We start from the raw sequence: 27,654 nt of genomic DNA, 5'->3' as shown, positions 1-27,654 counted from the left end.
AGCTTCTGAGATCACATATGCTGTGATTATTTAATCATTGATTATCTAAATATATCCTTGTTATTTACAGATATTTGGAGTCGGTGTACACGTGATTTATAATCCCCGAAGATTTTACTCCATTTACAACAATTTCCAATCGTAATTTTTGTAATTACCGCTTGCCGTAGCGCGCGTTCTGTCTAGTGTCAGATAAGAATAACTGTTTGATCTAAAAAAATATGACCGTTATGTGACCGTCACTAACGGTCATGCTATCTATGGTCAATAAATCGGTCACATAAGATTTTGTTACTGACAAATAGTCATGCGGTAATATTTACGGCAATATTTACGGTAATATCTACGGTAATATTTACGGTAATATTTCTGTCTCACAACATTTAGCTATGTGAGAAATTTATTCAATAGAACCACTGATTTTTTTGTAGTATTTCATGATGAATAATTAATTAAGTCGATATAATGCGACATGCTACTGACGGTCACATGACCGTCATCTCACATATCACGAATTTTGCTCGCATCACTAAATCACACTGATTGTGCACTATACTCCGGCCGCAGTTGAATTTCCCCCATCAAATATGAATGTATGGCGATTCTATTGACCAATGAGTAATCAATCTGACGCGCATTCGAGATATTTCGATTCGAGCGAACTTTATTTACGCGTGTATATTTGTTGAATGAGATACATTCAGCGGCGTTTCATATTCTGAAAATACTTGTGCTTAAAATTAAACAAAATTTAACAGAATCTGCCAATTCGGTTTCCACGAAGGAAGATATTGAGTGTTAGATCAGAGAAGGGAATATTATTGAATTTATGAGTGTTTTATGAGCCGATGAGAGTAACTTTTATCATCGTATTTTCAGATAAGCCTGTGGTGACACTCAGGATGGGTTCTTCATTGAATACCGATGTTATCAAAGAGGGAGATGATGTTTATTTCGAGTGTAACGTCAAAGCAAATCCCAGTACTTCAAAGCTCAGCTGGTACCATAAGGTAAATATTCCAATCTTTTGTTCCTTCATTTTCACATTGATTTTGTGTCTCAGCCCAAGTTACTGGATACCCATGTTAAGCCAGTGTATGATCTTTACCGCTGAGTCAACGTTGTTACGGTATGGGAAACAATGGACCAACGTGAGAACACTGGTATAACCTGAGTAATCTAGTAACCGTGGTTTTAGCTGCTTGTTATAACCCATCAGTACACCTTAAACTTTTCTAATATCAGCGTCAATTAAGGTGTGAAACAGGGTGAGACGAAATAAAGTTCACTGAGCTTTCTTTTTTTTTTGCCGTCGTCTCGAAAAGGTAAAGAAAGCGACACGTGTGAAGGAAATGAAAGAGAGACGTTTCGACTACGGGTCGGGTAGATGAAATTTTACACGAGTTGAACACGAAAGGAGAGAAAGAAATTACGTATACCCTAAGGGCTAGTTTCTCCACTGCAAGAACTTCAATTACAAAACTAATTTGTCGTTTAAAAACATTTGTAATTCATTAAGAGATTATTTTGTTATTTGGGATTTTTAGATTTTTTTATGGATTGATATTGTATGAATGTGACGGAAATCTTGAAAAGTTTTCTTTCTCGCAGGGAAAATTCTTTAATTCCCTCAACTTTTCATCCCAGATTTTCCGGGAAAATTAGTGAGTTTTCACTTTGTACCATTGAACTCTTTGCAAAAAACAGATGTAAAAAAATCACTCAATTCTAGTGAACGTCTCCTAGAGTTGAAAAATCGGTGGAGATGAAATGTATTTATATTCTTGAATCTAAAATAACGTTATCCAATTAGAGAACAGTTGTACAAAGTGAAATGGTAATACTAGTGATATATGAGAGGAGAACAAATGATGACGAAATAGGAGCCTCAGTGCGAATAGTTTTAATGAGTAAATGTGAATTTAAAACTACATAACAGCAATTAGAAACAGTAAGTTGAATTTCCCTAAATAAGAAGAACATTTTTGCTTATTTTTTAACACAATTACTGAAAATTTACATGTATCAAGTCCTGAGGTTTTCCGTTCTTCATCTTTAACTCATCTAAAATAATGACTTTACCATAAATTCTTATTCAATATCTGTCTTCATATAAAAAACATTCTTTTCCATTTTCCAAGCAATACTCACAAAATGGTAGCCATGGCAACCGCATGGAAAAAAATCCACGCAATAATTCACGAGTTGGTGATAAAATTCGTCAAAACAGCTTTTCCATGAGAGCCCAAAAAATACATATTTTATGCTGTTTAAAAGTTGCATCGTTTTTCCAAACTCCTCTTGAAAAAAAAATCCATTCTCACTCAACTGCGAGTTGAGTTGCCCATTGGTCTGATGGACTATGGCACGCGTTCACAACCGGAACGTTGACTATGTCGAAATTATTGCAAATTTACGAGCCAAGCGTTGTCACTTCCCGTCCATTCAATGTCCCAGTGGTGCGTTACGTTCCATCCAAAAACCCAAAACCAATAAATTCGACGAGCCTCACTTCTGGCCCAACCAGTACCCTGACCTCAGCGAATGATCGAGGTGAATCCTGGTTTACCAATCCGTAAAAACGTTCACTGCCTCTCCACTCGTATCTAAATTGTACCATTTTTCTCTATTTCTGTTTTCCAGTTGACAATTTTTCATTTTTCACTACTTTTTCATGGCTTAGTGAACCTGTGTGCGGTCATATGCAGGAATACTCTACATGGACAAAGAGCTTATATTGAGCGTGTGAAAAAATACATTTATGCCGAGGTGACAACTAAATTGTTAGTGCGTGTGCACAATCCTGCATTGCGATATGGTTGTTCATGGAGTTCAGTAACTACTGGGTGTTATCAATTCACGGACTCATTTTTTTTTATCAGAATCGTGGAGATTTATAGGGGGCACCAGAGAATTGATAAAACTGGAATTTCAATAGAGTTTAATCCTCTCGTGATGATTATTTCAAGCTGCTGCGTTTCATTATCAAACATAGAACAAGAATTCGCTGCATTTTTGTAGGGATTTTATTGAAATCCAAAATTAATGAAATTACGGTGAGCCCGATACAGTCCGTTTCGAGAATACAACTGAAATGAAAATGCAATGAATTGTTTTTTTGGAACTGTTAATCAATATTGTGCGGTATAAAGAATTTTCCTTCAATTTCTATCTCATTTTTCTCCGCTTTATGACAAACACAAAATATCAGTTTTCCAATTTTTCGTTGAATTAAAACCCATGAATTTCATTTCATCGTAAATATTGAGAATCACATTGATTTCAAAATAATTAATACATGCCATGAAAAAATACGCAGGGCCGTACTCTTCATTTTATTCCACAATTGATAAATATCTAGTTTAAGTCCACCACACCATTCTAGTTATTATACATCTCCTGATTAAGGATCTGATCACCTTTTCATCTGGACACAATTAGTGTAGGGCATATTACTGTTAATACCCTTAGAGATAATGAACAACACAGAAAGTGTTACAATTAATTTCCTTGAATTGTAATCTGATGTAATCACATGCAAATCACACGATTTCATTCGTTTTGCGATTCAAAATAAAAACTTTTGAAGAGAAACCATTCAACATTAATAATGACAATCAGACATGCTCGACGGAAAATATTCGCTGTCTATCTACTCAATGGAAATCATTACCGAATTGAGCATTACGAGTTGCAAGCCAATTTCGAAATATATATAGGGTAATGTACATTTTTGTCGGACTACGTCATTGATTTATGGAAAACTCATGTGGAATACTGTTTACATACATTATCATGCCGTCGAAATATTCCCGAGTAAATATTAGAGCAGCGCGTATTTCCCCTAGCGTTTCCCGATTTTGAACATCCAGCTTTATTTATTTACATCATATTTGCCTCTGCATTTTTTTTTTCCGCCCCAAGACAACAGAGGGACCCTCGTCATCAGAGCCCAGTACGAAGAAACAGCCGAGGGTGAAATAAACTTTTTTACAATTCCCTTCCCTCAAACGAGCCAAAAAGCATACACAGACATTTGCTTTTCCTCGTTGCAAATTGGTTCAAGTACAAACCCAGATGGTATGAAGTACATGCACCTCTTATACCTTGCACAAGAGCTAAATCACGCGCGCACATAATATCTCAAGAGAAATGTATTGCATACGTAATGCTTCGGCTGGGAGGAAAAGCTCTAGTGAGGATTTTCGCTCATGTATTACATAAAAATTTATAGCATCCGTGTCAGTTGGTATTCGTAAACTACGGAGTAGATGCAAATGAGTGCGATGATAGAGATACTCTGTCTCTATGAGGATCATATAAAATTGACAAGTTATTTGTACTCTTAATGGATTTCCCTTTGAGATATGTGAAGTTACTTTTTTTTTACAGTGAGGTACAATAGTCTTGCGAAGAAATTGATATCTTACGGAGCAGATGGAATTTCTGTTTTCAGGTCTCAATATCATTTACAATCAATATCTTTGTAAACTAAATTATTCAAGGATGTAGAAGTTATAGAAAATTCCCTGAATCATAATCATGAGGGAACGATAATTAATCGATGAAATCATGATCATAATTTTAATATAATAATAATCCTCAAACTGACTAGTTGAATTTTCACTAAACATTTTCAAGTAGTTATTGTTTGGAAGTCTCTCAATAGAATTTAGAAGTATTGCTCACTCGAAAAGTTTCATGTGCTCTACACATTCTCTGGTATGACACAAAGTTTGATGTTAATCATATAATGATCCTGTGAAACTCAGTTTTAATTGAAGGATTTCGACGAGGAGTTTACAGAGTTAACAAGTGTTTTGATGTCATGGGTTGCAGGGTACGAAGTTACAGCATAATGTAACAGGTGGAGTGGTGCTTTCTGATCATTCATTGGTACTTCAGGGAATAACTCGTGATGCTGCTGGTGATTACACCTGTATGGCTAATAATGAGGAGGGAGATTCTCGATCTAATGTTGTCGTTTTGGAAGTCATGTGTGAGTACTTTAAAAAAAAGTCAATAATAATTTAAAAAAGCAGGATTCATTGATTTGAATTTTTGTTACGCCAAAACAGTTCTTTGGGTTTCTAATTGTTTTGCGAAAACTACTCTCATGATTATAAACAAAATAATTAGAAAAAAAGGAGAAAATTGTTGATGGATCGCAGATGGAAATATCGATTCCAAGGGATCAGTCAAGCTTACACAAAAATAATTAACAATACGCGGTTTACCATCGGTAACATTTTAAAGTTTCCGTTATTTGGATTCTATATTTTTATTGACTGTCAAATATATTCTCCTCCAGACTAGCGCCTCAAAAACATAATTTCAATATTATTTACTAACCACCAGTGAATCTGGCAGTCACTGTGCAAATACTCCCATCAGACTTACTAATATCAAATATATTCTCTTGTGGTTAGTAAATATTATTGGGTAAAGAAAATTTTTTTCTCTGTACTATCCATTTTTTGAGTAAATTTTTCTTGTAAAATTATATCGAGAATAATCCTGGGTCCCTTCCTACCTAATCCACCATTATTTTCCAACGATTTCCTCTGACGTCACAAGATGTGGAACGCTATAAAAACTTTCCCTCTCCAATACCCCGGGCTCGCCTTCGCCTTCGGCTGAGATATTAATCTTGCATGTGGAGAAGGATGATCTGTATTCCACGGCTAGGCTTGAAAATAACTATTTCTGTACAGCATCTCAAGAATTTTGCCGAGGAAATCGATAGGAACAACTGCTTCTATAATTTGTCTACTAAAATGACAATAAAAGCTACTAAATTTAATTTAATGTAACCACTTGTCGTTAAGTATTATCATAACATTGAATGATAATTCATTTCAGTTGCCCCAATCTGTAGACGCGTGATTAATGAAGAGCCATCAGGTTTATCTAAAGCATCAATACCACCGGTATTGAACACGATTGAACAGCTTCATGGGGCTCTCAGACATGAAACGATAGGGCTTGTTTGTGAGGTGGAAGCTGTACCCACTGCTGTTACTTTTCGTTGGACATTCAATAGCAGTGGTGATCTTAGTGATATTCCATCCAATAAGTTCACCAGTGATGGCACTAGGAGTCGTCTCAGTTACACACCATCAACTGATATGGATAACGGGACCATTGGGTGTTGGGCTAGCAATGTCATTGGACAATCCAGGCAGCCGTGTTTTTATCAGATTATTGCTGCAGGTTTGTACAGCTTCAATTATCTGCGCCACTCTAAATCTATTTTTTTTTTATTTTAGCACTCGTAATACCACAGAAGCTTAACGATTATCGGATATTTTTCAATAGGTTCGTTCCACATTGATGATGATGACAAGTTTTTCAGTTTCTCGTGCTTCGCGCTCAGAATTTTTATTGAAAAACTTGACGACTTCATTCGTATGCAGCGAGTCTTCAGGGAAATGTTTGATAAATTTTGAAGCTTCGACGAAATTCTAAATTAAGAAATGAAAAACCCATCCTTGAGTTCAATGTATTAATTTGACGAAGAGTTGTTGTTTAGTTTTTTATGTAGCAACGATCAGATAAAATTATCAAATAAATAATTTGATAGATTGAGAACATTTTACTATCGTTGCTCCGTAATAATACAATCAGGAAATATCCGATAATCTTGAAGGTGAAGAATACGGGAGAGAATTTTTATTATTTTTACTTTAACTAGAGTCCAGTATTCGAGAAACTTCTTCGTTATTCACAGGATGGAAAGTCCCATTCAAGGTTCATGTTTATTCAGCTTGTAGATTTACAGTATTACTAGGGGCACCGTTTTCTACTTTTTTCAATCAATTTTTTTCATCGAACTCTCCAAATCGAATCATTTTGCAATTAGCCTCTGCAAAACAACACAAGCTGTCATTTGGATTTGACAAATATTTCGGCTGTAAATATGTCCGTCCGATTAATGAAAATTGATAGGCTACAGGTAAATTGTCGGTTTGATAATTTCCTCCTAGCCGAGGAGTTTATCAGACTGAAAAAAATTATGCAAAAAATAAAAATGAAACAGAAACAAATTACATGCAGAATGAAAATGAAAAAAAAATCATGTCGAATGAAATCGTTTGGGGCTGGAAAATTAATCAGAATTATTTCTGGAAAAATAATAGGTAGTCATAGCTGAAGACCCTCAGGCGATGGCCAAACGCGAACTATGAATGAATATTGATCTAGTCCATGAATGGGCGAAAGTAAATTATTGTAATTATAGTAGACAGATGATAAATTGGTCTTGAAAAGAGAGTGATTGGAAAAATTCATTATTCCAGCGATAGAACGAGATGACACGTATAAAAAAATCCAATACGAAAGCCCAGACGGTTCGCTGAAGAATTCGATTGGAATCCCATTGAAAATTTTGCAGCGTGTTGCATTTTTTTTCTCCGACTTAAATACTAAAATTTTATAGATTTGTATTTTCTCGTAAAACGTATTCTATTATGCATTTTCTCATACAAAAAATTCACAGTGCATGCATCTTCCATTAACGATGAAAGGCGAAAAGAAAAATAGTAAGACGTAAATAATCAAACAGAATTTATTATTTTCTTTTCTTTTTTTTACGTTCCTTGTCGTAGGAGTGCCTTATAACATTAAACTTATTTATTTTCTTCTATGCAGGGAGTGAATCAATATTCATTCATAATTCAATGATCATGACAAAACTCGACAATGATTTTCTTGCCAAATACTTGAATAGTTGAGAATAGTTGACATATTATATTAAATAATCTCCAGTTTGAAAAAGGTAAATAAATTCTCTCACGTGATTAAATCATTGAAAACCGCGTTTTTTAATCTGTTTTTAATCTAAAGGAATTAGGATTTACTGGATTTAGCCGTCAATAAATGTTTAGTCGGGACTGGTAAAAGTACTGATGAACGAGGGCCATAAAAAAAGGCCGTAACTTGAATCGATTGTTTTTTTCCAACGAGAGCATCCATTGAAACTGAAAGGACAAAGATTTTAAAGCAAATGTCAGAGAGTAAAATCCGCCAATTTTGAATAGAAATAAAACCCAAATTTTTATAAATTTCTGATTGACAGGCTGTGGTAATTTTTGGGGTAGTTATTAAGCAGTGAAATAATACCATAATTGTGAGGAGACTTTATTTTGAAAACAGTAAGGCCCTATCCCCTTCAAAACTGCACGGCCTACAACAACACGGAGACAAGTGTACGCATATCATGTACCGAAGGCTTTGATGGAGGTATGCCACAAAAATTCGTTGCTGTCGTCAATGATCAACGATTTGAATCAACGAGACCATCCTGGGAATTGGTCATACGAAAACCAACGAGAGTTTTACTGTACGCGGTCAATGGGAAGGGATCCAGTGATCCTGTTATCATGAATGATATCTTCCTCAAGGGCGTCGCCAAATTCACAGGAACAAGTACGTTCAATGAAATTTCCATTTTTACTCTAGTTTTTTAGTTGAGAATAGATAACCGGAAAATTCGTCATTGAACCCGGGGGAAATGGGTCCGCGCCAATATTCTAAATTGAATTATTGCATTTTTAGAAATGAATTTGAACTTTATTTCAAATAATAAACAATAATAAACATGGGGATAATTGATTGCGATTGTGAGGGGTAATTACTTCTGAGAAATTTATTCATCTTTAATTTTTAAGAGATATGTTTTTATTCGGTAATATATTTGAGGAGAAAGTCCAGTTACAATTAATTCTCATAGTCATTGTCATTTGAAAACTTTTCTTCAATGCACGTCCCCAGAGAAAAAATATTTAAGAATAATGCGTAATAATTCCTGTAAATCGGAAAGTGCTTATTTCGATAATTCTTCTATAAATTCATGAAAAATTTCACCGCTAAAGATATACTGCTAAATATTTCCTTTCGATTCTATAAATTTTACTGAGTCGGAACGTAATGTTCACCGAACGGGGAATATGTATGAGTTTTGTGGAAAAAGCACGTTGGAAACCATAAATTTTTGGTGTTACTCTCGGAAATTTGCGCTTATCTCGGTCGATTTTTATGCGAACCGTACCGTAATTTTTGTATTGAACTTGGCACCAAGCAAACCTAAGAAGGGACCTGGACAAACAGTGTATTCCGTAAACGGAAGAACTGAATTTCAGACAGGTACTCCCTGAGAACACAAAACATAGTTTTAATCGAAACCGTCACGACTGATCCGCTAAAAATTTCCGAACAAACTTTCAGTTTTATGAAGTTTTATGGATTTTACAACGTTTCCAATATTTGTGATAGAAATCTGTACTCGATATCACATTTAAATGTAAACACTGCGATTTAATTAATTTGAGTATCCAATTGGACAATCCCTGGGAGTATCCATATATTGATTGTTGTATTACTCAACTTTTCGTCACCACCGCACATCCATTTGCTAACTCGAGTTACGGTTTCGTTTCGTTTATTTATAATTATAAAAATGTAACTCCTGATTAAAAAAATGCTCTTATCATTTTATTATAATTCTACTCTGATAAATTTAGCTATGATAAAACGAGGTGTGATTAATTAATCCTGTAATAAACCGCGCCACAATTAATTACCCCATAAGAACAATACCGTAATGAATACCGTGATAATATATGTAACGTGACAATAATTAAAATTGAAGATAATGAGCTATTAAATAAGACTGCGTGTTTGAACTCATCAATACGATGAATTGTTGATTGCTGATGAAAATAGGGGGAACATTTAAATTCCCGCTATTTCTCGAATTTCATTGAAACATTGGGGCGTGGTGGATACGGTTGGATTATCCAGCGAATTTCCCCTATATCCGAGGAAGGGGTTAATGGGACAATGCGATAAACTCAGCAGTGCGCACGGTGTTGGACTTGCACACAGGTAGAATTCAGCGTTAATAGTATTATTGGGCATGTCCAGGGGGGGTCGTCACCCACTACCCTGAGACCACAGCAGTAACCGCGGTAGAGTCACTCGATAAAAGGGAGAATGGTGATACCTCTCTCAGCTAGTCTCACCTGGCTTTGAATTAAGCATTTTCGTCGCTCTATTATTGGTGACAAGAGAAATGCATTAATTCATCATAACCCGTTGAAACACCTGAAATAATCCCCATGGTATTATCATTTCGGGCTAAAACCGTGATAATTAAATGCGAATGACGTCACAAACTGGAAATCATCTTTGGTAGATAGTTGGGATAAGGCTGACCAAGCTGTTCCGTTTCAACTGAAACATGGACCAATGCTGAGCCACAGACCCGGAAGGCTACACCGTTCGAATTTATGAGCTATTATTATGCATTCTGTTTTCCATCCCCTTTCTAGGCTACACCCAAACCTAAACAAGCAACGTTTCACACTGCACTAACGACCGCTAAAGATCCGCTTTTCCGGGGATCAATAATGGATACTGTTTTGATATTGCTAGCGACCAGGGTGAGGGTTTAGCCTAGGCTTTCAGGAAAAAACTACTTCTTATTTATTTTCCCTTTAAATCTCAAAATTATTATTTGTAAAACTATTTTGGTAATAGTAGATTTTTTTCTATCTTCTCCAATAAATTCCCCCGAGAATATTTCAACATTCCGAACATATTAAGAATCATCGAAGGAAGCCTGACGGAAAATTGGATAAATATATTTTTATTTATTCATTCACTGAAAATGAAATGACAATGTGTTGAATCATTTTTGTAAATGAATATCGCTAGTATCGAATTACGTAAAGCCTGTTCCTCATTGGCTAGTGACATAAGTATAAATTTGATTACAAACTTTCGGCGCGAATTTCAAAAAGGCGAAAGGGGATGCAGTGCGCGTACATTGACGTTGAAAATCTGCGTTTGTACAATTGTTTTTTTACATCTGTAAGGGGAATCAAATCCGCAAATGTTGTTCTGCATTTTTTTTCCCCGGCAATATAATTCTTCTTGCAATAACTAATAGCAAAAATAATTTAATGATCTTATTGACTACACTTTTATATTCAAGGGATATTCATTGGAATCATAGAGAACAATTGCAGTAACTTGTTTGTGTCCTGGCAATAGGTGAATCAGTAACATCCGTGAACATGTCACCAATCTTAATTGGACTGGGTGGTACAGCAACGGGATTGGGATTAATTGTAACTGGTGTTTTAATGGCCCTCTGGAGAAGACACTCAGCAACACCAGCAAAGCCAAAACAACCCCAACAGCTGAGTATTTCGACCTTTGGAAAAAACGACGAAGAGGATGGTAATCCTGATTTAATACCCACGACGGATGTGACGAATCATTTCTCCGGTTGGTATTTTTCCCACACTCATTCACACCATTTTTACCTGAACACAAAAGTACGAGTGATTTTTTTTTTTTGGCAAAATGATGAATGAGCGAATGAACACATCATGGGTGTGGGGATGCGTGTGAAGGTAGAGTAACCCATCAAATGTACTGAAGGGCTCGGAGTAAGCGGATACGAAACTACTTTACAGATAAAAAGCTCTCGGTCTACGGATCTCTGCCGCGAAGGCCCTGCCACCTGGAGGGACGTGAAATGCCCCACGAAGTTCTGGAGGATCCGGATTATCCCCGGGCATCACCCAACGTAAGTACATCAGTACGATATCGCGAAACTCGTCACGCTATATCTTCTATCTTCGTTCCTCTTATCTTTTTGGATTCATTTTTGCCTCATCTCATGTCACCATTTTATTGGTATTGTTGTGGGAATTTTGTGGCTCATAGAAAACGTGCGCTCCTGAAAATATTTCACTCGAACGAACCGACAGTTTCATCAGAATAGAAATCCAATTTATATTAGAGTTAGTGTAATGAGTCATTTCAGAGGAAAATTTTACAATTTATCTTTAATAAGGATGTTTCCAGATAGAGGGATAAATTGAAACCGTCGGGGTAAAATTATTCAAAGGTTAAAAGATTCTTACAAATCCTTGATCTCTCAATCTTGCACTCTTAATAAAGGAGAACAAGCTGTTGAATTCCTACAAGTGCACTCAGCTAATCTTCCCTGAAGCGTGAATTTAATTGAAGAAAAATTCTTTTACCTTTTGCAGAATTTCTACAGCCTCCAGAGGCCTGTCCGTTACTCCGAGGCGATAATAAGAACGTCAGCAATTCAGGAGAGCTGTATCTGAGCATCTGTATGCACAAAGAGACCACAAATGCCGGGTGAAACTTCCATCACCAGAATTTCCATAACAAAGAACAGAAAATATCAAAATGTTAAAGAAAAGCCCCTACCTCTTGATGGTGTTTAATTTTTTTTTTCATTCACATCGACGTCTTGTTCAATTTTTTATACAACTAATTTCTTGCACAAGATGTCAACTGCCATGAAGTTAGATTTTTCATAAAGCAACGGAAAAGGGACATTAACTGCTGAAAAGAAACGTAAATATTAATATTTGTAAATACTGTATATAAATAAATGCAAAACACATCAGTTTGAAATAAAAAAGATCAATAATAAATCAATCATTGATTCCCTTCCATTTTGTTATACTTTAGTTAGGGCTAAATACGTAAGGGCCGAAGGGAAAGGATTATTCTCCCATTTACAATCCCGTGTATATTCCTAGTATATTCCTAGTTTTTCCAATTTTTCACTCATTCTATTTTTGTTTTTAAGACGAAGAAGAAAGACGAAAAAAGTTGTGAATTACGATTACTAATTAACAATCGTAATCTTTGGTTTGAATTTTTCTTGTCAGTGTAAAACATTTCTGTCTTTGAAAAGAATATTTTACCATTTCGATCACACTGACATAAAATAGCATCATAGTTACGGTCAAAAAAGTGATTCTGGTTCAAACACTTTATAATCCTCGCCTTCGCCATTCACTTTTTCCGCCCTAGTCGTGAAAAATTCTAATTTCATAGTCAATAATAATATCGAATCAAAATGGATTGTCAATTGGTACCGATGGTAAAGTAAGGATTTTTAATTATTTCTCTATAAACTGACCAGATCTCTGAGAATCAATACATCGATTTCCCACCCTTTAACAATTTTTACTTGTTTTTATTCTTATTTGTTTATAACCATCGACCCAGAGACAATTCAAACCGTAGATTATATTCGCGGGTTGCAAATTTTAGTTACAATCGGTGTGAGTAATATTTATTATCATTAAAACTCATATTTAAAACAATTTAAACAACAATTTTTGGGTAATTAACGGTTTGAATTCAATGGTAGTATTTCCGAAAAACGAAACGCGGTAACAACGATTAATGAAAGGTAATCAAAATCTCGATTTCTTTTCCAATAAAAAATCTAAACCGAAACTTGCGAGATTTTGCACGCCTAACACCATAAGTTTGTTCAAAGGTGTTATCCTTGGACTGAAAGTTCTCTTTCATCTCTCCACTCCCATATTCCAATCCACCCTCTATCCCCAAATACCCGTTGTATTCATCTACCCATCCAGGGGTAACTCATAGCACTCTAGGTAAAGCCATTCTGTTCATCTCTCGTATTCCTCAGCCTTCAGAATTTACGCTCAAACCCGAAGCCATATTTCCTGAACTACCCGAGGTTTTGAAGCCACTGCTCTGGATGAGGAAGAGATGGCGACGGGGGGAATGCGTTTTACGTCGAAAACCAGTTTACCGTTTCTGTCGTTATGTCCTTCGATGTACTCTCACCCCGTGGTAACTATGAAAATGTACGTATACAATTCTACATCTGACATATGTACATGCATTTAGTATTGTTGTACACATGGGATGAATCCAACCGACTGCAGTAAACTCGAAAATTTTCTACTATCTCGTAGTCCTCCTCTTACTCTCCTCTTAAATCTACCAGTGACCTAGTTTTTTTTTTAAATAGAATTTAGGCCTTCACTGTTAGTTGGATTTCGCAGTACATTGACTAGCTTGAATTCCAGAACTTGTAATGCCTCCAACATTTGTTGTGGAGACTAAAGCTATTTGGTATCAGTTTGATGGGCTTTGGAAAAGAATAAAGAAAATGAAATAACAGAATAAAGGAGAGGAGATAAAAGGAAAATAATTCTCCTGGAGTCTCGATCCGGAGCGGCTTCACTTCAACTGAAATGGAAGTATCAGTTTTTAGTCCACACATTGAGGAAACCAGTCAGGAAACCTAGGATTCATTTTTTGTGAGTTTTATTTCATGTGAAAATAGCCAAATGTGAATTTTTTAAATAAATCTTTTTATTGTTATAGATGATTTTTCCTCTTAGGAACGAATTTTTTAACTAATTAACACCTTTCCGGATTCTTTTCGATTTCCATTCGGTTTGTTCGGATTATTTCAGGGATTGGAATTTGAAATTTTATTCTTGCACAGAATAAACAATTTAACAGTTTAGATTGAATTGGCACTGATTGTTATTTTAGATTAGTTCTGATGGTGATAAGACAATTCATAATTCATCACGATCAATCGCGCAAATACTTGATCGACGCTCTTTATCCCAGTGTAACAAGTCTGATGTCTACTTATTTATCCGAAACGAGGGCTTGACACCCCCTAGTGCCGTCGGGCCCAAAACAAGGACCCCACAGGGTGAACGGACGGTAGCATATTTTCGCAGACTATTATCGCATGATTTCAGAGCTTGTATTATATTCTATCGTATTTAGAAATTAGAATATAGAATATCAAGTTAAAATTCATGGAAATATATTAAATTGATTTATGATGATTACAAAAATAAATCAATATGGAAGGCTCCACGGAGTTGCCTCAGAGTTTATATAAACATAAACAATGGGTTCACAAGAAACCATTGTAGGGTTGTTTATTTGGTGACGAATGTTCTTATTGTTTTTGTGGCTAGTCTTTAGTCTGTTGGAAATATTGATAATGTTCAGACGGTATTCGGGCGGTATTCAGAAGATTTCAGACGATTTCAATAAATAAATAGTGATTGGAATTTGCTACCTGTGTTTTAATTAATTTAACTATCCCATTTCCAATATATCAAAATTCAAATAAAAGTTATTACTATTCCATAACATTGATACAATAATCTGTGACAGAGAATTTGACAATTTAGAGAGTACGTAATTTTCCATGATGGCTTGCTCCAATCATAGTAAGAACTAAACTCTTTACCGAGACTAAAATAATTCCGTAAGAAAATTCACCTCGTAATTTTTCACTCCTAATGCTCCCATCGGCTCTACTCGGTCCCATCGACAGTGGTTTTACCCGTAGTCGTAAAAAACAAATCCCCCATGTCCAGTCTGCGCAATGGAATTAAATTTCCGACCCGGTGGGACCGAGACGTTTCCGTTCTCCCTGTAACGATTCCTTCTTTTTTTTTTTTTATCTTTTTATTTAACCACTCTTCTTCTTTTTTCACCAGTTCTTTTTACTTTATTTTATCCCTCTTTGTTCCTTTCTGGTTTTCACCCGCACATTGGTATGTTCCCATTCCCATTTCCAGTGGACAGAGAGAGAAGGAGAAAAAGCGAGAGAGTCTGAGACAGGAGGATGGATTTTTCGACGTGACAACGAGATTGAGTGTATGGCAAGGGAAAAGAGATGAATAAAAAAAGGAGGGAAAATAGTGGAAAAGTAGTGGACACTTCCGCCTCACACTGACATCCTGATGCCGGTTCCATGATGTCATTTCCCCAACAACGCTGGAGACCAATGGTTTTTATACTTTTTTTTTTTCTGTGGGACTACGTTTCCTGGGTTATGACGTGGTTTCATGGGAGAATCAAACGAGATAATTCCTGACACGAGAAAAATCAAGGTAGGTCATTCAATTGAACATGTGAAATACACCGTAATTATTGTTGATTATTTATTAGTGATAATCAAATAATTCCATGTTATGCATGTAATTATGTAATTACTAATCATCGTCGCTAGTAATTCCAGCATTTATTCAATGATATTGGAACTTTGTCAAGATTTCGTTGGAATTTCAAATGATTTTTTTCCGCTTTTACAATTTTGTAACTTTGATTAGAAATGCTCTAGATTTTAGAATGTTTATTTATCCGGTAAATTAAACGCTAATACTATAAAATTCAATCACGAAAATCGGATATTTCGCCTGATTTTAACTGTCATCATTACGATCTGTTACGGCACGCAATTTCAGTCCGATCGGTCGTCTAGTTTCTGAGATACACCTTTAAATTTAGTTTTTCTTCAATATTTCAAAATTCACCTGACCGACTCCATTTTTTTTGTTTTAAAATATTCATCTCGATTACCTCCATATAGATCAATGAAAAAATATGTATCCGTTCGGCCTAATTTAGAATATGTATTCTATATTATTATTATATTATTTAGAAGATATATTAATTTCCCGCTTTTTAGTAAAAAACCTTGGTTACACGATAACATGAGAAATAATAGGGATAGCGAGTTAAATTTTTTTGTGTATCTAACTCGTTCTAATCTGAAAAGTACAGAACACGTTAAGTAAAATTTATAGTCATTACAAATTTCCATGAGACAAATGGGGAATTAAAAAAAATTAATTCAGCTTCATACGCATGTCAATCGAATTCTCAATTAAATTCATGAAGAAATCCGTGAACCTAACAGAATCTTTCTTAAGACTAAAGAAACTATGGATATACCATAACGCGATCCTAATTAGTGATATCTACTTCCAGAAGTTTCGACAGCTTTACTTTATCCACAAATTCTATAAACTTATTTTCATGGTTCAACAATCTCATTCTTCTGACAATCTCAGGCATCGACTGCCTGAATAAGTTATTACAAGTTTTGCTCTGCTGTTGGCATCTATTCCAAATGAGCAGACATAATCAAGAAATCGATGGAAAGGAAACATTCGGAGAAAGTAGTAATGGAAAATGATTGTGATCGAATAAATCAGAATTATTTCGAAGTAGTGGTCATCGATATTTCCAATATGTTTGAAAGAATTTTCGGGGTAATATAGGATTTGACAATCCGTGCCGATGGCGAAATTTATAATTGCAAGCGGTCAATAATCTGCGGTTTGTCGGTCGATTTTTCCATCAGTTAATTAACCTGAAGTTAATAGCAATTTGTAGTCGACGAGGTTATTATTATTTGGAAAGAATGTGGCCAGAGATTTTAGTATTTAATAGGCAGCGTTGTAATTAACAGTGAGAACAAAATGATTTATGTAGAATCAATTTACTTACCGTATGTAAATTCAAATATTTCCCTCTGAAATGTGGAGTTTCTTGTAATTAGTAAATTCAATTGGTAAAATTAATTATTTTTCTCACCCAAACATTTCGAGAACTCCTCTTAATTATGCTTTTATAAAATCAAGATTCGCTTGATGGGAAAATGCAAAGTAGCAAAGTAGATGCGCCTTAGAAAGAAGTGATTTACTTTGAATAAATGATAATGAAAGATTTTCTTTCAAAGTTTTCCTGAAGTCCTTCCGATGGTGCAAATAATGAAATAATAATATTCTTCAGATTCATAAGAAATCTATAAAAGTCGCTATGAATGCAAAGGGAAATATTCAATAAAAATGGCGGAACAATTAACGTAATCCGGACTGAGAAAACCATTTTCTTTCCTCAAGGTTATTTACTAACCTCAAGACAATGTATTTATTTATATATTTATATGCAGAAGAAAATATATTAATAAGCAAAATAAATTTCTCAGTGCGCAATGAAGAATTGCTTTTATTTAGCTAATGAAATAAAATTCTAAAAGTGATTACGAATCATTGTAATTGATTTCAGTCAAATTGGGCACGTGTTAATTATACGTGAGAGAAACAAGAGTTTTATACCATAAATCACTATCAAATCATTTGATTTTTTTTATCAGTTTACTTTGATCGAATACAATGGCACCCTGAATTCGAATAATACCCTTGACACTGACGAAATCCGCAAGATTTTTCCCTTTGAAACTGAATCACATCAATCGATTCTTTCGTCTCGTTCTTTCTTCATTGAATTTCCAACTCAGAGTCGCTTTACAAATTTTCTCTCCGCTCGTTCACTCGTCGTTTACCCCAGTACAGGAATCGATATTGATAATTACATTACGAAGTTAACAACAAATACTCTTTTTTATATAAATGAATTTTAGAAAAACATTTTTAATGAACAAGATATTGATTAATTTACTGTTTAATTGATTTTACATTAATGAGCATCTCTTATATCTTGCAATTCTTGAAAAGGCTTGAACCTCTTAATTAAAAATATTGAAATTAAACTACAATGTTAGGCAATACTTCTCGGAAAAATGGATAAACTTACGTGAAATAGTTTATGTCTTATTAAAAATGGGTAGTAGAATAAACGGCACGTTAGGTCAGATGGAATGTTTATTTATCTGAAATTATTACTAGGAAGATATATCCACTCATTTCGAGCTTTTAAACTGGACTAACTTATAAAAAATGTTCCATTATTTAACCAATGTTTAAACTGAAACGAAATGTCTAAACATTTGTCCACGCACTTCTCAGTATTCGAGATGAGAAAAGTTTCTTTATTATGAAACTAGAAACACAAAAATGAAGTTCGCCCGAGTCGAAATATCTCGAAACGCGTAGGACTAATTCCTCATTGGTCAACTCGACGCGCCAAATTCAAATTCGGCGCACGGAGTGCGCAGTAGGTCTCGTTTGCTCTTAAATAATTAGATAAATATACCGTGAAATACATGATTAATTTCTGTAATCATTGAATATGAACTCGGACATGAACTCTGAATTCATCTCATAAAAAGGAATGACTGGTTCGATTGCAGATGAAACTTGTGGTTTCTATTTAAAAAATGAAAAAACGCTCGCACTTTCAGACCATAAACATTTTATCTCAATTATTTCCCTCCCAATCATATACCTTTTATTTAAAAGTCGTTCTGACTGCTGCACTCTGAAGAATTATTTCACTCTCCAATTCGAAAAGTACTGCGCACTTAGATCATCTTAAATATTTTTGATTACTCCATACAATATGGCAATGTAACGGGTTTCAATTAGATTATGAGTACGTGTTGATTATACTTACAGTCTAATGAATCAATTATAATTAATTATACTTTTACGGTATATAATCCAACAAGTGACGAGTAGAGTAGACTGAGAATCCAGTGTCTCAATAGTATTTCCACTGATCTCCGATTACTCTGCATTAACTTCACGGAGAAACGTCCAAGTCCACCTGAGCTCAGATTTTCCTTTTCACACGATAAACTCCTCTGAGCTTAGTTTTGAGTCACTTCCTTCAGAGAGCTCGGAGATCACGTGATGCTTTTATAATTCCTCTCTCAGTCGTCTCATTCTCTTTCCCTCCTCATCTACTCTGTACTGTTAAGCTATGTCTCCAACATTTCATTTAAGTTGGAATTTATGGAAAAACCTCCATCCGATGTGGCGCATGAGGAAATACCAGATGTGGAAAACTTGCCTAGACATTTCGTTCTCATTTTCAAAATTCCGGGATAATCATCACGTCCACCAAAATTCACTCATCTTTACGCACCCTTTCTGTTAGGAATTTATATACTCTTATGGATAGGGGTTTATATGCCAAGGGTATATTAATTATATGTACATACATTCCAGAATAAAAAGATATCGATAACATTTCGAAATCTAGATTTTCCTGACTTTCTTTTTGGTTATACTAAGTAATGGGAGAACTATTCGTGAAGTGAAAAAAAATTGTCTTCAAGAATTCATTAAAAATATTGATCATATAGATCAAATATCATATTATGTGGATCAAATATGAATCAACACTATACTTCGCTCTTTTTAGCACAACGTTCGGAATATGAAAATGAAGGAACTCAGAGGAACCATTAACTATGTATTCTCATACAAGAAATCAAATATCGAGGAAATTTGATGAGAATAGAAGAAAATACGATGAAAATATTGAAACTGGAATAAAATATAGGAGGAATTGGTTCCCCATGATGAAATAAATGTCAAAATACATGGAAAATATTAAACTTTTTTCGAAATTAAAAAAAAAACAAAAAAGAAAGTCCCCGTCGCGCGCAGATCGTATAATTTTGGTTTTAAAATTAGAAATCAGCACTTTAGAAATGATCAATATTTTTGCAGTATTCTTACAGTCAAAATAAAGCTAAAAATTGAAATTTCAAAAGGAAAAAAACTTTATTTTCTCAATATTTGGAGAAGCTATGAATTTTTGAAAAAAAAAAATTAACAAAATTCATATTTCAAGAACGGTTGGAGTAAAAAATTTGAAAAAATTCATCAATGCTTCTCTCATTACCTACTATTACCCAAAAAAACGCAAGATCCCAACTTTTATAACTATAATAAATTTTATTTGTGTTTGTTTTTTCGGAGAATGTGCCATATAAGATATAGTTTCAGCGAGAAATGGTGGATGTCACATATAACAACCGCATAAGTATCTTTTCACGAAAGTACGTTAATATTACACTTTCATAATTTAATTGATCTTCTACTTCAAATGACAACAGCGGTATTCATGAAGTTCTTCCCATTATTTATTCAGCCATTAACATCCAAGGTAATAATCAATCGTTAAACTCGCGAATAGCTTGTTGACAATAAAAATTGTAATGAAATTGAGATGAAAACATGAAATCATTGAGTTTGGCCCAATGCATATGACTGTTTCCAAAGTGAACCTATCCGAAAAATGATTACAATATTTCCGCGTTCCAGTTTTTACGTAAAACCCTAAAAAATACGATTTTTCATTTATTCAACAAATTACCGATGAAAATAATTTGCACAATGCCTGTCGCGATCATATATTCACCGAATTTAATACTTCCTTTCACTCGAAAATAATCTCACTAACTTGACCATTTTACGCTCCACTCGTCTGTGCATTCATTCTCGTTTTGTTCAAATGAAGACCCCCTTAATTTATACCCCAATATGCCTGAGTGTCATTTATAGTATAGTACACTGCGCATTCAAATGATTAAATAAAAAATCCAATTGAAATTAAAATTTCCGACGATAAATCCTGCTATCAGCTTTAAACTATAAAATATTATAGACTTCACTGCCTGAACAGTAATTTTAATGCCTGTATTCACCACAACGTGACACTTAGTTTATTGTTAAAATAAAGCTTATTTATAAATAAATCGCCACTATTTCATCTGCAGAGACGGGAAGAGATGAGGACTGGAGAATATTTTTTGACTTTAAGAAGCGGAAATTTATTCAATTAGAATTTCATCTATTAGACTTTCAATAATAATAAGTTAATTATTAAATAATCTAGTTCAGGCCCACCTGATCCGAAGATGATATATTTGTATCATATTCGATTTATTAAATTAGATTCTCTAAATATCTAAAAATCAATACAAGTTGTTACTATATTCACTAGATTTAGTGTTATCCAGAGTTCGAATGATATTGATCGTTGTAATAAGTTCTTAAACTTTAACAGCATTTTCTATTGGTCCTGAAATTGTCAATTTTCAATTTGAGTTTTTTACTATTTTAATGCTCATGTTTCCTGGGACTTCTGCGTTTGTTTTCACTCAATCGGATTATGAACTCCCCAGTATATAGGGTGCAATACGTTCTAGTTTAACAATATCGAATCGTATTTATGGATGGCTATCTAGAAAAATGTGGGTTGGAATTCCAGGCCAATGAATTATTTTATTTTTAAACGAAATGCCTCATGAAGAATTCACAGCGTGGAATTTCCGTGAATTATTAATGTCTATTGAAAGAATTTTCCAACTGATGAAATCAGCATTTGCACTTAAAGTTATTACCATTATTATTGCAATGATTGCACGGAACTTTTCAGGTCTTCATCATCGAGTGTTGATGTTTATTTAACGCCATTGGCCGGCTCAGAGGTGGCGGCCAGTTCTATCCAATAATCTCTGATGATGATAAATTTATCAGACTAGCTGAAGAAAAATCGAGGGATTTGTGGACAAAACAGTCAAAACCTTCAGAATAATTCAGAAAGTATATTTCATTTTTCAGGCGGTGGATGGTGAATTCAAATATTATTTCTCAAGTATCGCTCGAACAACTACAAATGGTTTTATCTGGTATTATACCATTTCCCCGAATTCTCTGATATCCGAAAATACCACGTTAAGTAAATGTTAGACTTGCTCTTGTGCGCTTATCTTGCTGTGTGCTAAAAGTTATGGTATTCACCAAGGTGGAAACGATTCGCCAAGATCGGAGAGAGGGGTTTATATATTGTACTACATCCACTCAAATCCTTTCTTGGATTTCCGGATAAGTCGAGTTTATGGTTTGTCGTAAAAAGAAAATACAAGACAAATTTTTTTTCAAACTTTTTATTTTGCCCGTGCGAATAAACTTTTCAAATTTCATGCTATTCCAGTTGGAAGAAGTCTTGATTAAAATGGAGATTACTGAATCGAGAGGTAGATTGGTACGAAAAACTTAGAGGGTGAATCGTAGAATACTCATGGAACAAAAAAATCAAACGCTCAAGTCTTCCCTCTGCTTTTTATATCACTTTTTTGGTCTCCGGAACATTTATTTTTTATGAGAATCAGTCGATAAGTTATCTATCCATTCAGAGCCGACAGACGGTAAAGGTTATTTTCGCGTATTTTATTGACAGTTGGAAATGGAAATTCCGGTAAGGGGATCTCAAAAGAATTTTATTTGAATCTACGGACAATTAAAGTACGGCAAATTTCTGATTATATTTCGTGGTGAAGGAATTTTTCTTGAGGTGGGATCATTACCATTAACCCACAGCTGATGGTATAGATCTATTGTTTAGAGAAAATGACTGTAACAGGTGAAGATAACTCCCTACTCTTCCGACAGTTGAAAATGAAAATGTCCGGGGGAATAAATAATTTTGAAATCACCTTAGAGCATTTGGCAATTACTTGAGAGTTTAAGAACATGATTTACATGACTTTAGATTTTTTAATTGAAAAAATCGTTTGAAATTTTGATCAGATTGGAATTTTACTGTCTAAAAATTAAGGATTTATTTCCGAGATCTCCTTTTCCAAGTTTTTTACAAATTTCTGAGTGGATTTTATTTTATTCCAAGTTTCAATCATTTTCATGAACGTTTAATTTTCCGACGTTCACAGCAGTCTTACAAAAGTTCACAAAACGTTACTAGAAATTTAGAAAAATAGCAATTTTTCTGATTTATTTTGTGAAAATAATTAATCCTAATTTTTCTATTTTTCTTGTATTTTCCATTTTTGTAGACCTCTACGTCGAGATGATGAGTCCATTTTTTTTAGTCATATTTCTCTTTTCTACTCTCGCTATGGTTTTATAGGCGCCTCTCTTCTTGTAGCCTTGAGCCTCTCCTCCCTATCCTCTTTCTTCTTGACGTACGACTATTAAAATTTGGAATTTTATTAGTTGCACGTCTATTTTTCTCTATTTCATAACAAAAATTTCTCATAAATTTCCCAAAAACGTGAAAAATAAGAAGATATCAGCGCTAACTTCTTTAAGGATGTTCTGCAGGTATAGTCAAAACAAAAGTTTATGACCCTTTCTATAATTTTATAATCGCAATGAATTTTTAATTAATATTTCAGTGCATTAATTAATTTAAGTAATAGCTATAGAAAATGACTCTATTTGATTTTATGAATAAATATTATATTGTTCAAACAAATTAATGAAAAAAAAAATCTTATCATTTTTTTGTATTTGCTTCAATAATAAATTTTCAAAATATCGACAAAATTTTATATTTTGGAGTATGTTTAAAGAAATTTTTATTTTTCCCATAACAGACCGCGTGAATTGAAAACTTCAGTAATTAATAACCACAAGACGGTATTGTAAATCAATCTCAAATTTTTTACAGGTATCTGTTCTCGCTTCAAAAACATTATGCCACAATTTCAAGCGATTTCGCCATTACGAAAAGGAAAGAGAAATTATTTTCAACAATAATTATAAATTTCTACACTAGATCACTTTTTCTTCTGATGTTTAAATAATTTTTAATCGATTAAGGTGTGCAATTAATTTCTATTCCTATCTAAACGTTACATAAAAATTCATTAATTATAGATAAATGATCACTTCGTAAACTCATGTTTCAGCCCTTTACGAAATTGATGATATGCAATTTTATTCACCACTTCAGCTTTGTCATAACCATTCAATCCGCCGAAATCACCTCGAAAATTTTTCAGTCAGCAGACGGAAATTAATATGATCCTTTCACATTCGGCAGGAAACAATGCTGCGGAAATGAAGGAAAAATTTTTCTCACTTTTATCCGATTTTAATTTGAAATCCTTTAATTTCCGATTTATAATTGCGAAGAGTGTAAATGAGTCAATGGAGAAAATAAAAGAAGACATCAGCATTGTTCAACATCACTTACTGCTTGACTTCACATCGATTTCATTACTCCATTCGCGAATTTTTCCCCCCGATCTCCTAGATTTAATGAATGCAAACGTCGAAACGACAAAACACCACGCGACAAATTAAATTATCAAAATTCATTGGGGCTAAGTTTATTATCACGGTGGATATCAAGGTTGAACTACGATGACCTTGATTGCTGATTCATCATTTCTCTATCGCTTCTCAGTGCCACGGATCAGTGAACAATTCCGTGGTTATCTACTACAGAGAATAAGGCAAAGGCAATCAAAATCAAATTGGCAATCTCTCATGTCACTTGCCAGTTTTTCTGGTTATAAATAATTCCTGAAATGGATCACTTAATGGTTAATTACGAAAAATTACATAATATCATTACGACACCGATAATATTTCTCAGAGTACGTTGTTTGTGATAAGTCAGTTGTTAAAAATGAATAAAGAATGTAAAGAGACACCAGAAACGGAAATGATCGATAAATGGAATACATCGACTCCACAGTATCGCGATGAATTTTGCATGTGCTGTATCCTGACTTCCGAAAACTAAAACAAAATCTTTTTTTTTTGCCAAAACCAATACATGGAAACAGTATACTTCTATATGACTGCGGAAAATGTTTTTGGGCTTGTGAGCGTGCGTAAAATGTCACTTTACGCACCGTGTGTCAAAAAAATATCGTAACAATTTTTATGCCATCGGTGCCCGTAATCACGCGATTCTAACCTCGCTTCGCTCGGTTAAATCGCGGATTCCGGGCGCAATGACATAAAATTTTGTATGAAACGCGTGCGTAATATATTTTTCGACTCGTGGGATTGTAAAACTCGCCTTCGGCTCGTGTTACAAACCTCCCACGAGTCAAAAAATATATTACGCACATGTTGCATAATATACTAATATGTTGAGATATTAGTGAAGGAATGTACTCATCATTCAATTGTTTCCCGAGTAAGAAAGACAGCTGTAAAAAAATGCGGTGGAAGAGAACGAAATCTTCACTTTTCCACACTCCATTGGCCGTCTTTTACTCCCTCCCACTCTCAGTCTGTCGGGCGGGCGAAAAGAGGTGGAGGGGTGGGCACTTCCGTTTCACTTTCTCAATCCCTCTCCCTCTCCTTCCCTCGCTGGTATTGTCCTTTGAAATCTGCACTGTTGATCACACAGACTACCTGCATTACCAACAAATGTTGGCGTGAATGTTGTCATTATTTCCACATGGTTTGCAATTTTCGGGAATAATTGTTGACAGACTCAATACCATGGAAGAGTCCGTAGGGGAACTGGCTGATGCTCATGGATTAATACGGAAAAACCATGACTCATATATCTGACTTTCTGATCTCTGATCTTCATCCACGTGCGAAAGCTGACCTCGGGGATACTCATTCAATGATAGGGTTTGAATTTATTTCTCTTCCGTGAACAAATACATGGAGAAGGCGACTCTTTACGTTCAACGTCTGTAAGTTATCGCATGATTTTAAGAGCTATTTTATAGTTTTTAGTACTTTTTCGTTAGCAAATTCCCAACCCGAGAATCTATTACAAATAATGATTAGATGGAAAGACATATTCATGAAAAATGACGGAAAATTTCACGTAATCTACAAGTGAGAATGATTTTGGGAGAATTACTAGAGAAATATAAGAGAAAAATCTGAAACGTTCAGAAAATTTTTCGATCTGTCACCAAAGGAAAACGAAAAAATTACCCAATTTTTTTGGAAACTAAAATCTAACAGGGATTTCATGAATTTTTACGTAAAATTTCGTAAATTTCACATGTTATTCGGGTGATTTTTAATCCGTGTATTGTGTCACATACATTACTACCATTTTACGATAGGAGTGCGCTGAATATTTCCAAAAAATTGTAATTTAAATAACAACTAACCACGGATTAAACGTAATAAACCGAGAAATTTATGATATTCCGGCAATTTCCTGGCGACTAGTTGTCTAAAGGTCCCTGACATGTATACTCAAATAATTACAAATTCCGGGTTCGTTTATCCCCCGGTAATAATTTCTGATTCCGCGCACGCGTGACATTCACGTGATTCTGACAGGGTCGACTGCAATAATCATTGATAATATATTCCAAATGAAAATATCACCAGTGTGTACTCGAAAATTTAGAGTCTAAATACCACACCACTACAAAAACTACAACCAAACATACCGAAATAAAAACAAAAATTGACATTTGAGAGGAGCAATATAAACGACGGAATAAATTCTGCACTCTGTCCCATATGATTTACGTCTCAATTTTTTCACCATCATGAGACTGGAGTGAGTGACGGGAAATCACTTGCAAGACATTAAGTAAATACGACCGTTGAGACTGGGTCAACGGTCAGAGTGGAATAAGTTTAAACACGTTTAAAGCAAAGTGCCTAAGTCAATATTTCCACAAAGCCATTGAACTAGCTGTTCCCATGAATGTAACCTTTCCACTCGCTTATCGTTGAAAAATTTTGGAATCGAAGATAATCGAATTAATAGTGACGATGAGCCTGTCTTTTCTACGTTATCATAAAAACCATAAATATACTATTCATACAAAAATAGAATCGTCACTAAATTCCTGGGGACGTATCAAGTATTGCTGTCACGGATAATGAAGTTTGTATTTTTCTTCCGTCTGAGTTTGAAAGATAACAATATGTTATTTGTGCACGTGTGGCTTGGTCGTTGATTAGCAAGTAATGAAATTTAATATGTCCATTTAGGGGTAAATTGTTAATGCATTACCAAACGAAAGGTTAATAATAATGTTGCAAATATCTTTGACGTTAACCCGAATATTTAGGTTTTTTAGGACTGAAACAACCGAACACGAGGACCAACCCTAGGGCCTTGTTTTTGGGCCAGACCTCATACCCCTCTATATACTTTAACTAATTTCTCAGCAAAAATATTGGAAATTAACAACCTAGCTTACATCATATCGAAATAACTAAAGTTTAATTGTTAAAAATAAATGAAAGATCGAGTTGTATAATAAAATTGTTGGTCATATTAATTATCATAGAATAATAGTTTTTATTCCATACTAGTGTTTAATTGTAGTGATAATGAGCGAACATGGAAAAATATTTTTTAGGAATTTATAAATAATTATTTGTAGGAAATATTTTCGGCTGAGTGAAGATGTCGATATCCATTTACAAAACCATTGATTTTCGATTCGATTGGAAAAGTATCGACGAAATTTTAGACTGTAATTATATTAATCAATAGGAGATATGTTTGATCGACGTTATTTTTCGGTATAAAACGATAAAATGTTTGTCTAAAATC

The 27,654-nt window shown here is 34.4% G+C and overlaps 1 protein-coding gene across 1 annotated transcript in view; it reads left to right on the top strand.

Annotated features, from left to right (window-relative positions):
* The window catches only part of LOC105270304 (hemicentin-2), a gene marked incomplete at its 5' end in the record, with an annotated part of 112,149 nt that extends 99,757 nt beyond the window's left edge, over window positions 1-12,392 (top strand). Inside the window, 7 exon segments of the mRNA XM_011311156.1 lie at window positions 880-1,010; window positions 4,840-4,999; window positions 5,863-6,213; window positions 8,155-8,427; window positions 11,056-11,292; window positions 11,484-11,596; window positions 12,066-12,392. Of these exon segments, the coding sequence (XP_011309458.1) occupies window positions 880-1,010; window positions 4,840-4,999; window positions 5,863-6,213; window positions 8,155-8,427; window positions 11,056-11,292; window positions 11,484-11,596; window positions 12,066-12,146 (1,346 nt within the window).
* Window positions 12,393-27,654: the final 15,262 nt, after the last annotated feature.

Source organism: Fopius arisanus, unplaced genomic scaffold (assembly GCF_000806365.1).
Source record: "Fopius arisanus strain USDA-PBARC FA_bdor unplaced genomic scaffold, ASM80636v1 scaffold00083, whole genome shotgun sequence".
In the NCBI taxonomy this organism is placed as follows: domain Eukaryota; kingdom Metazoa; phylum Arthropoda; class Insecta; order Hymenoptera; family Braconidae; genus Fopius; species Fopius arisanus.
Note: the sequence above shows the minus strand (reverse complement) of the source record. Positions and strands in the feature narration are given on the sequence as shown.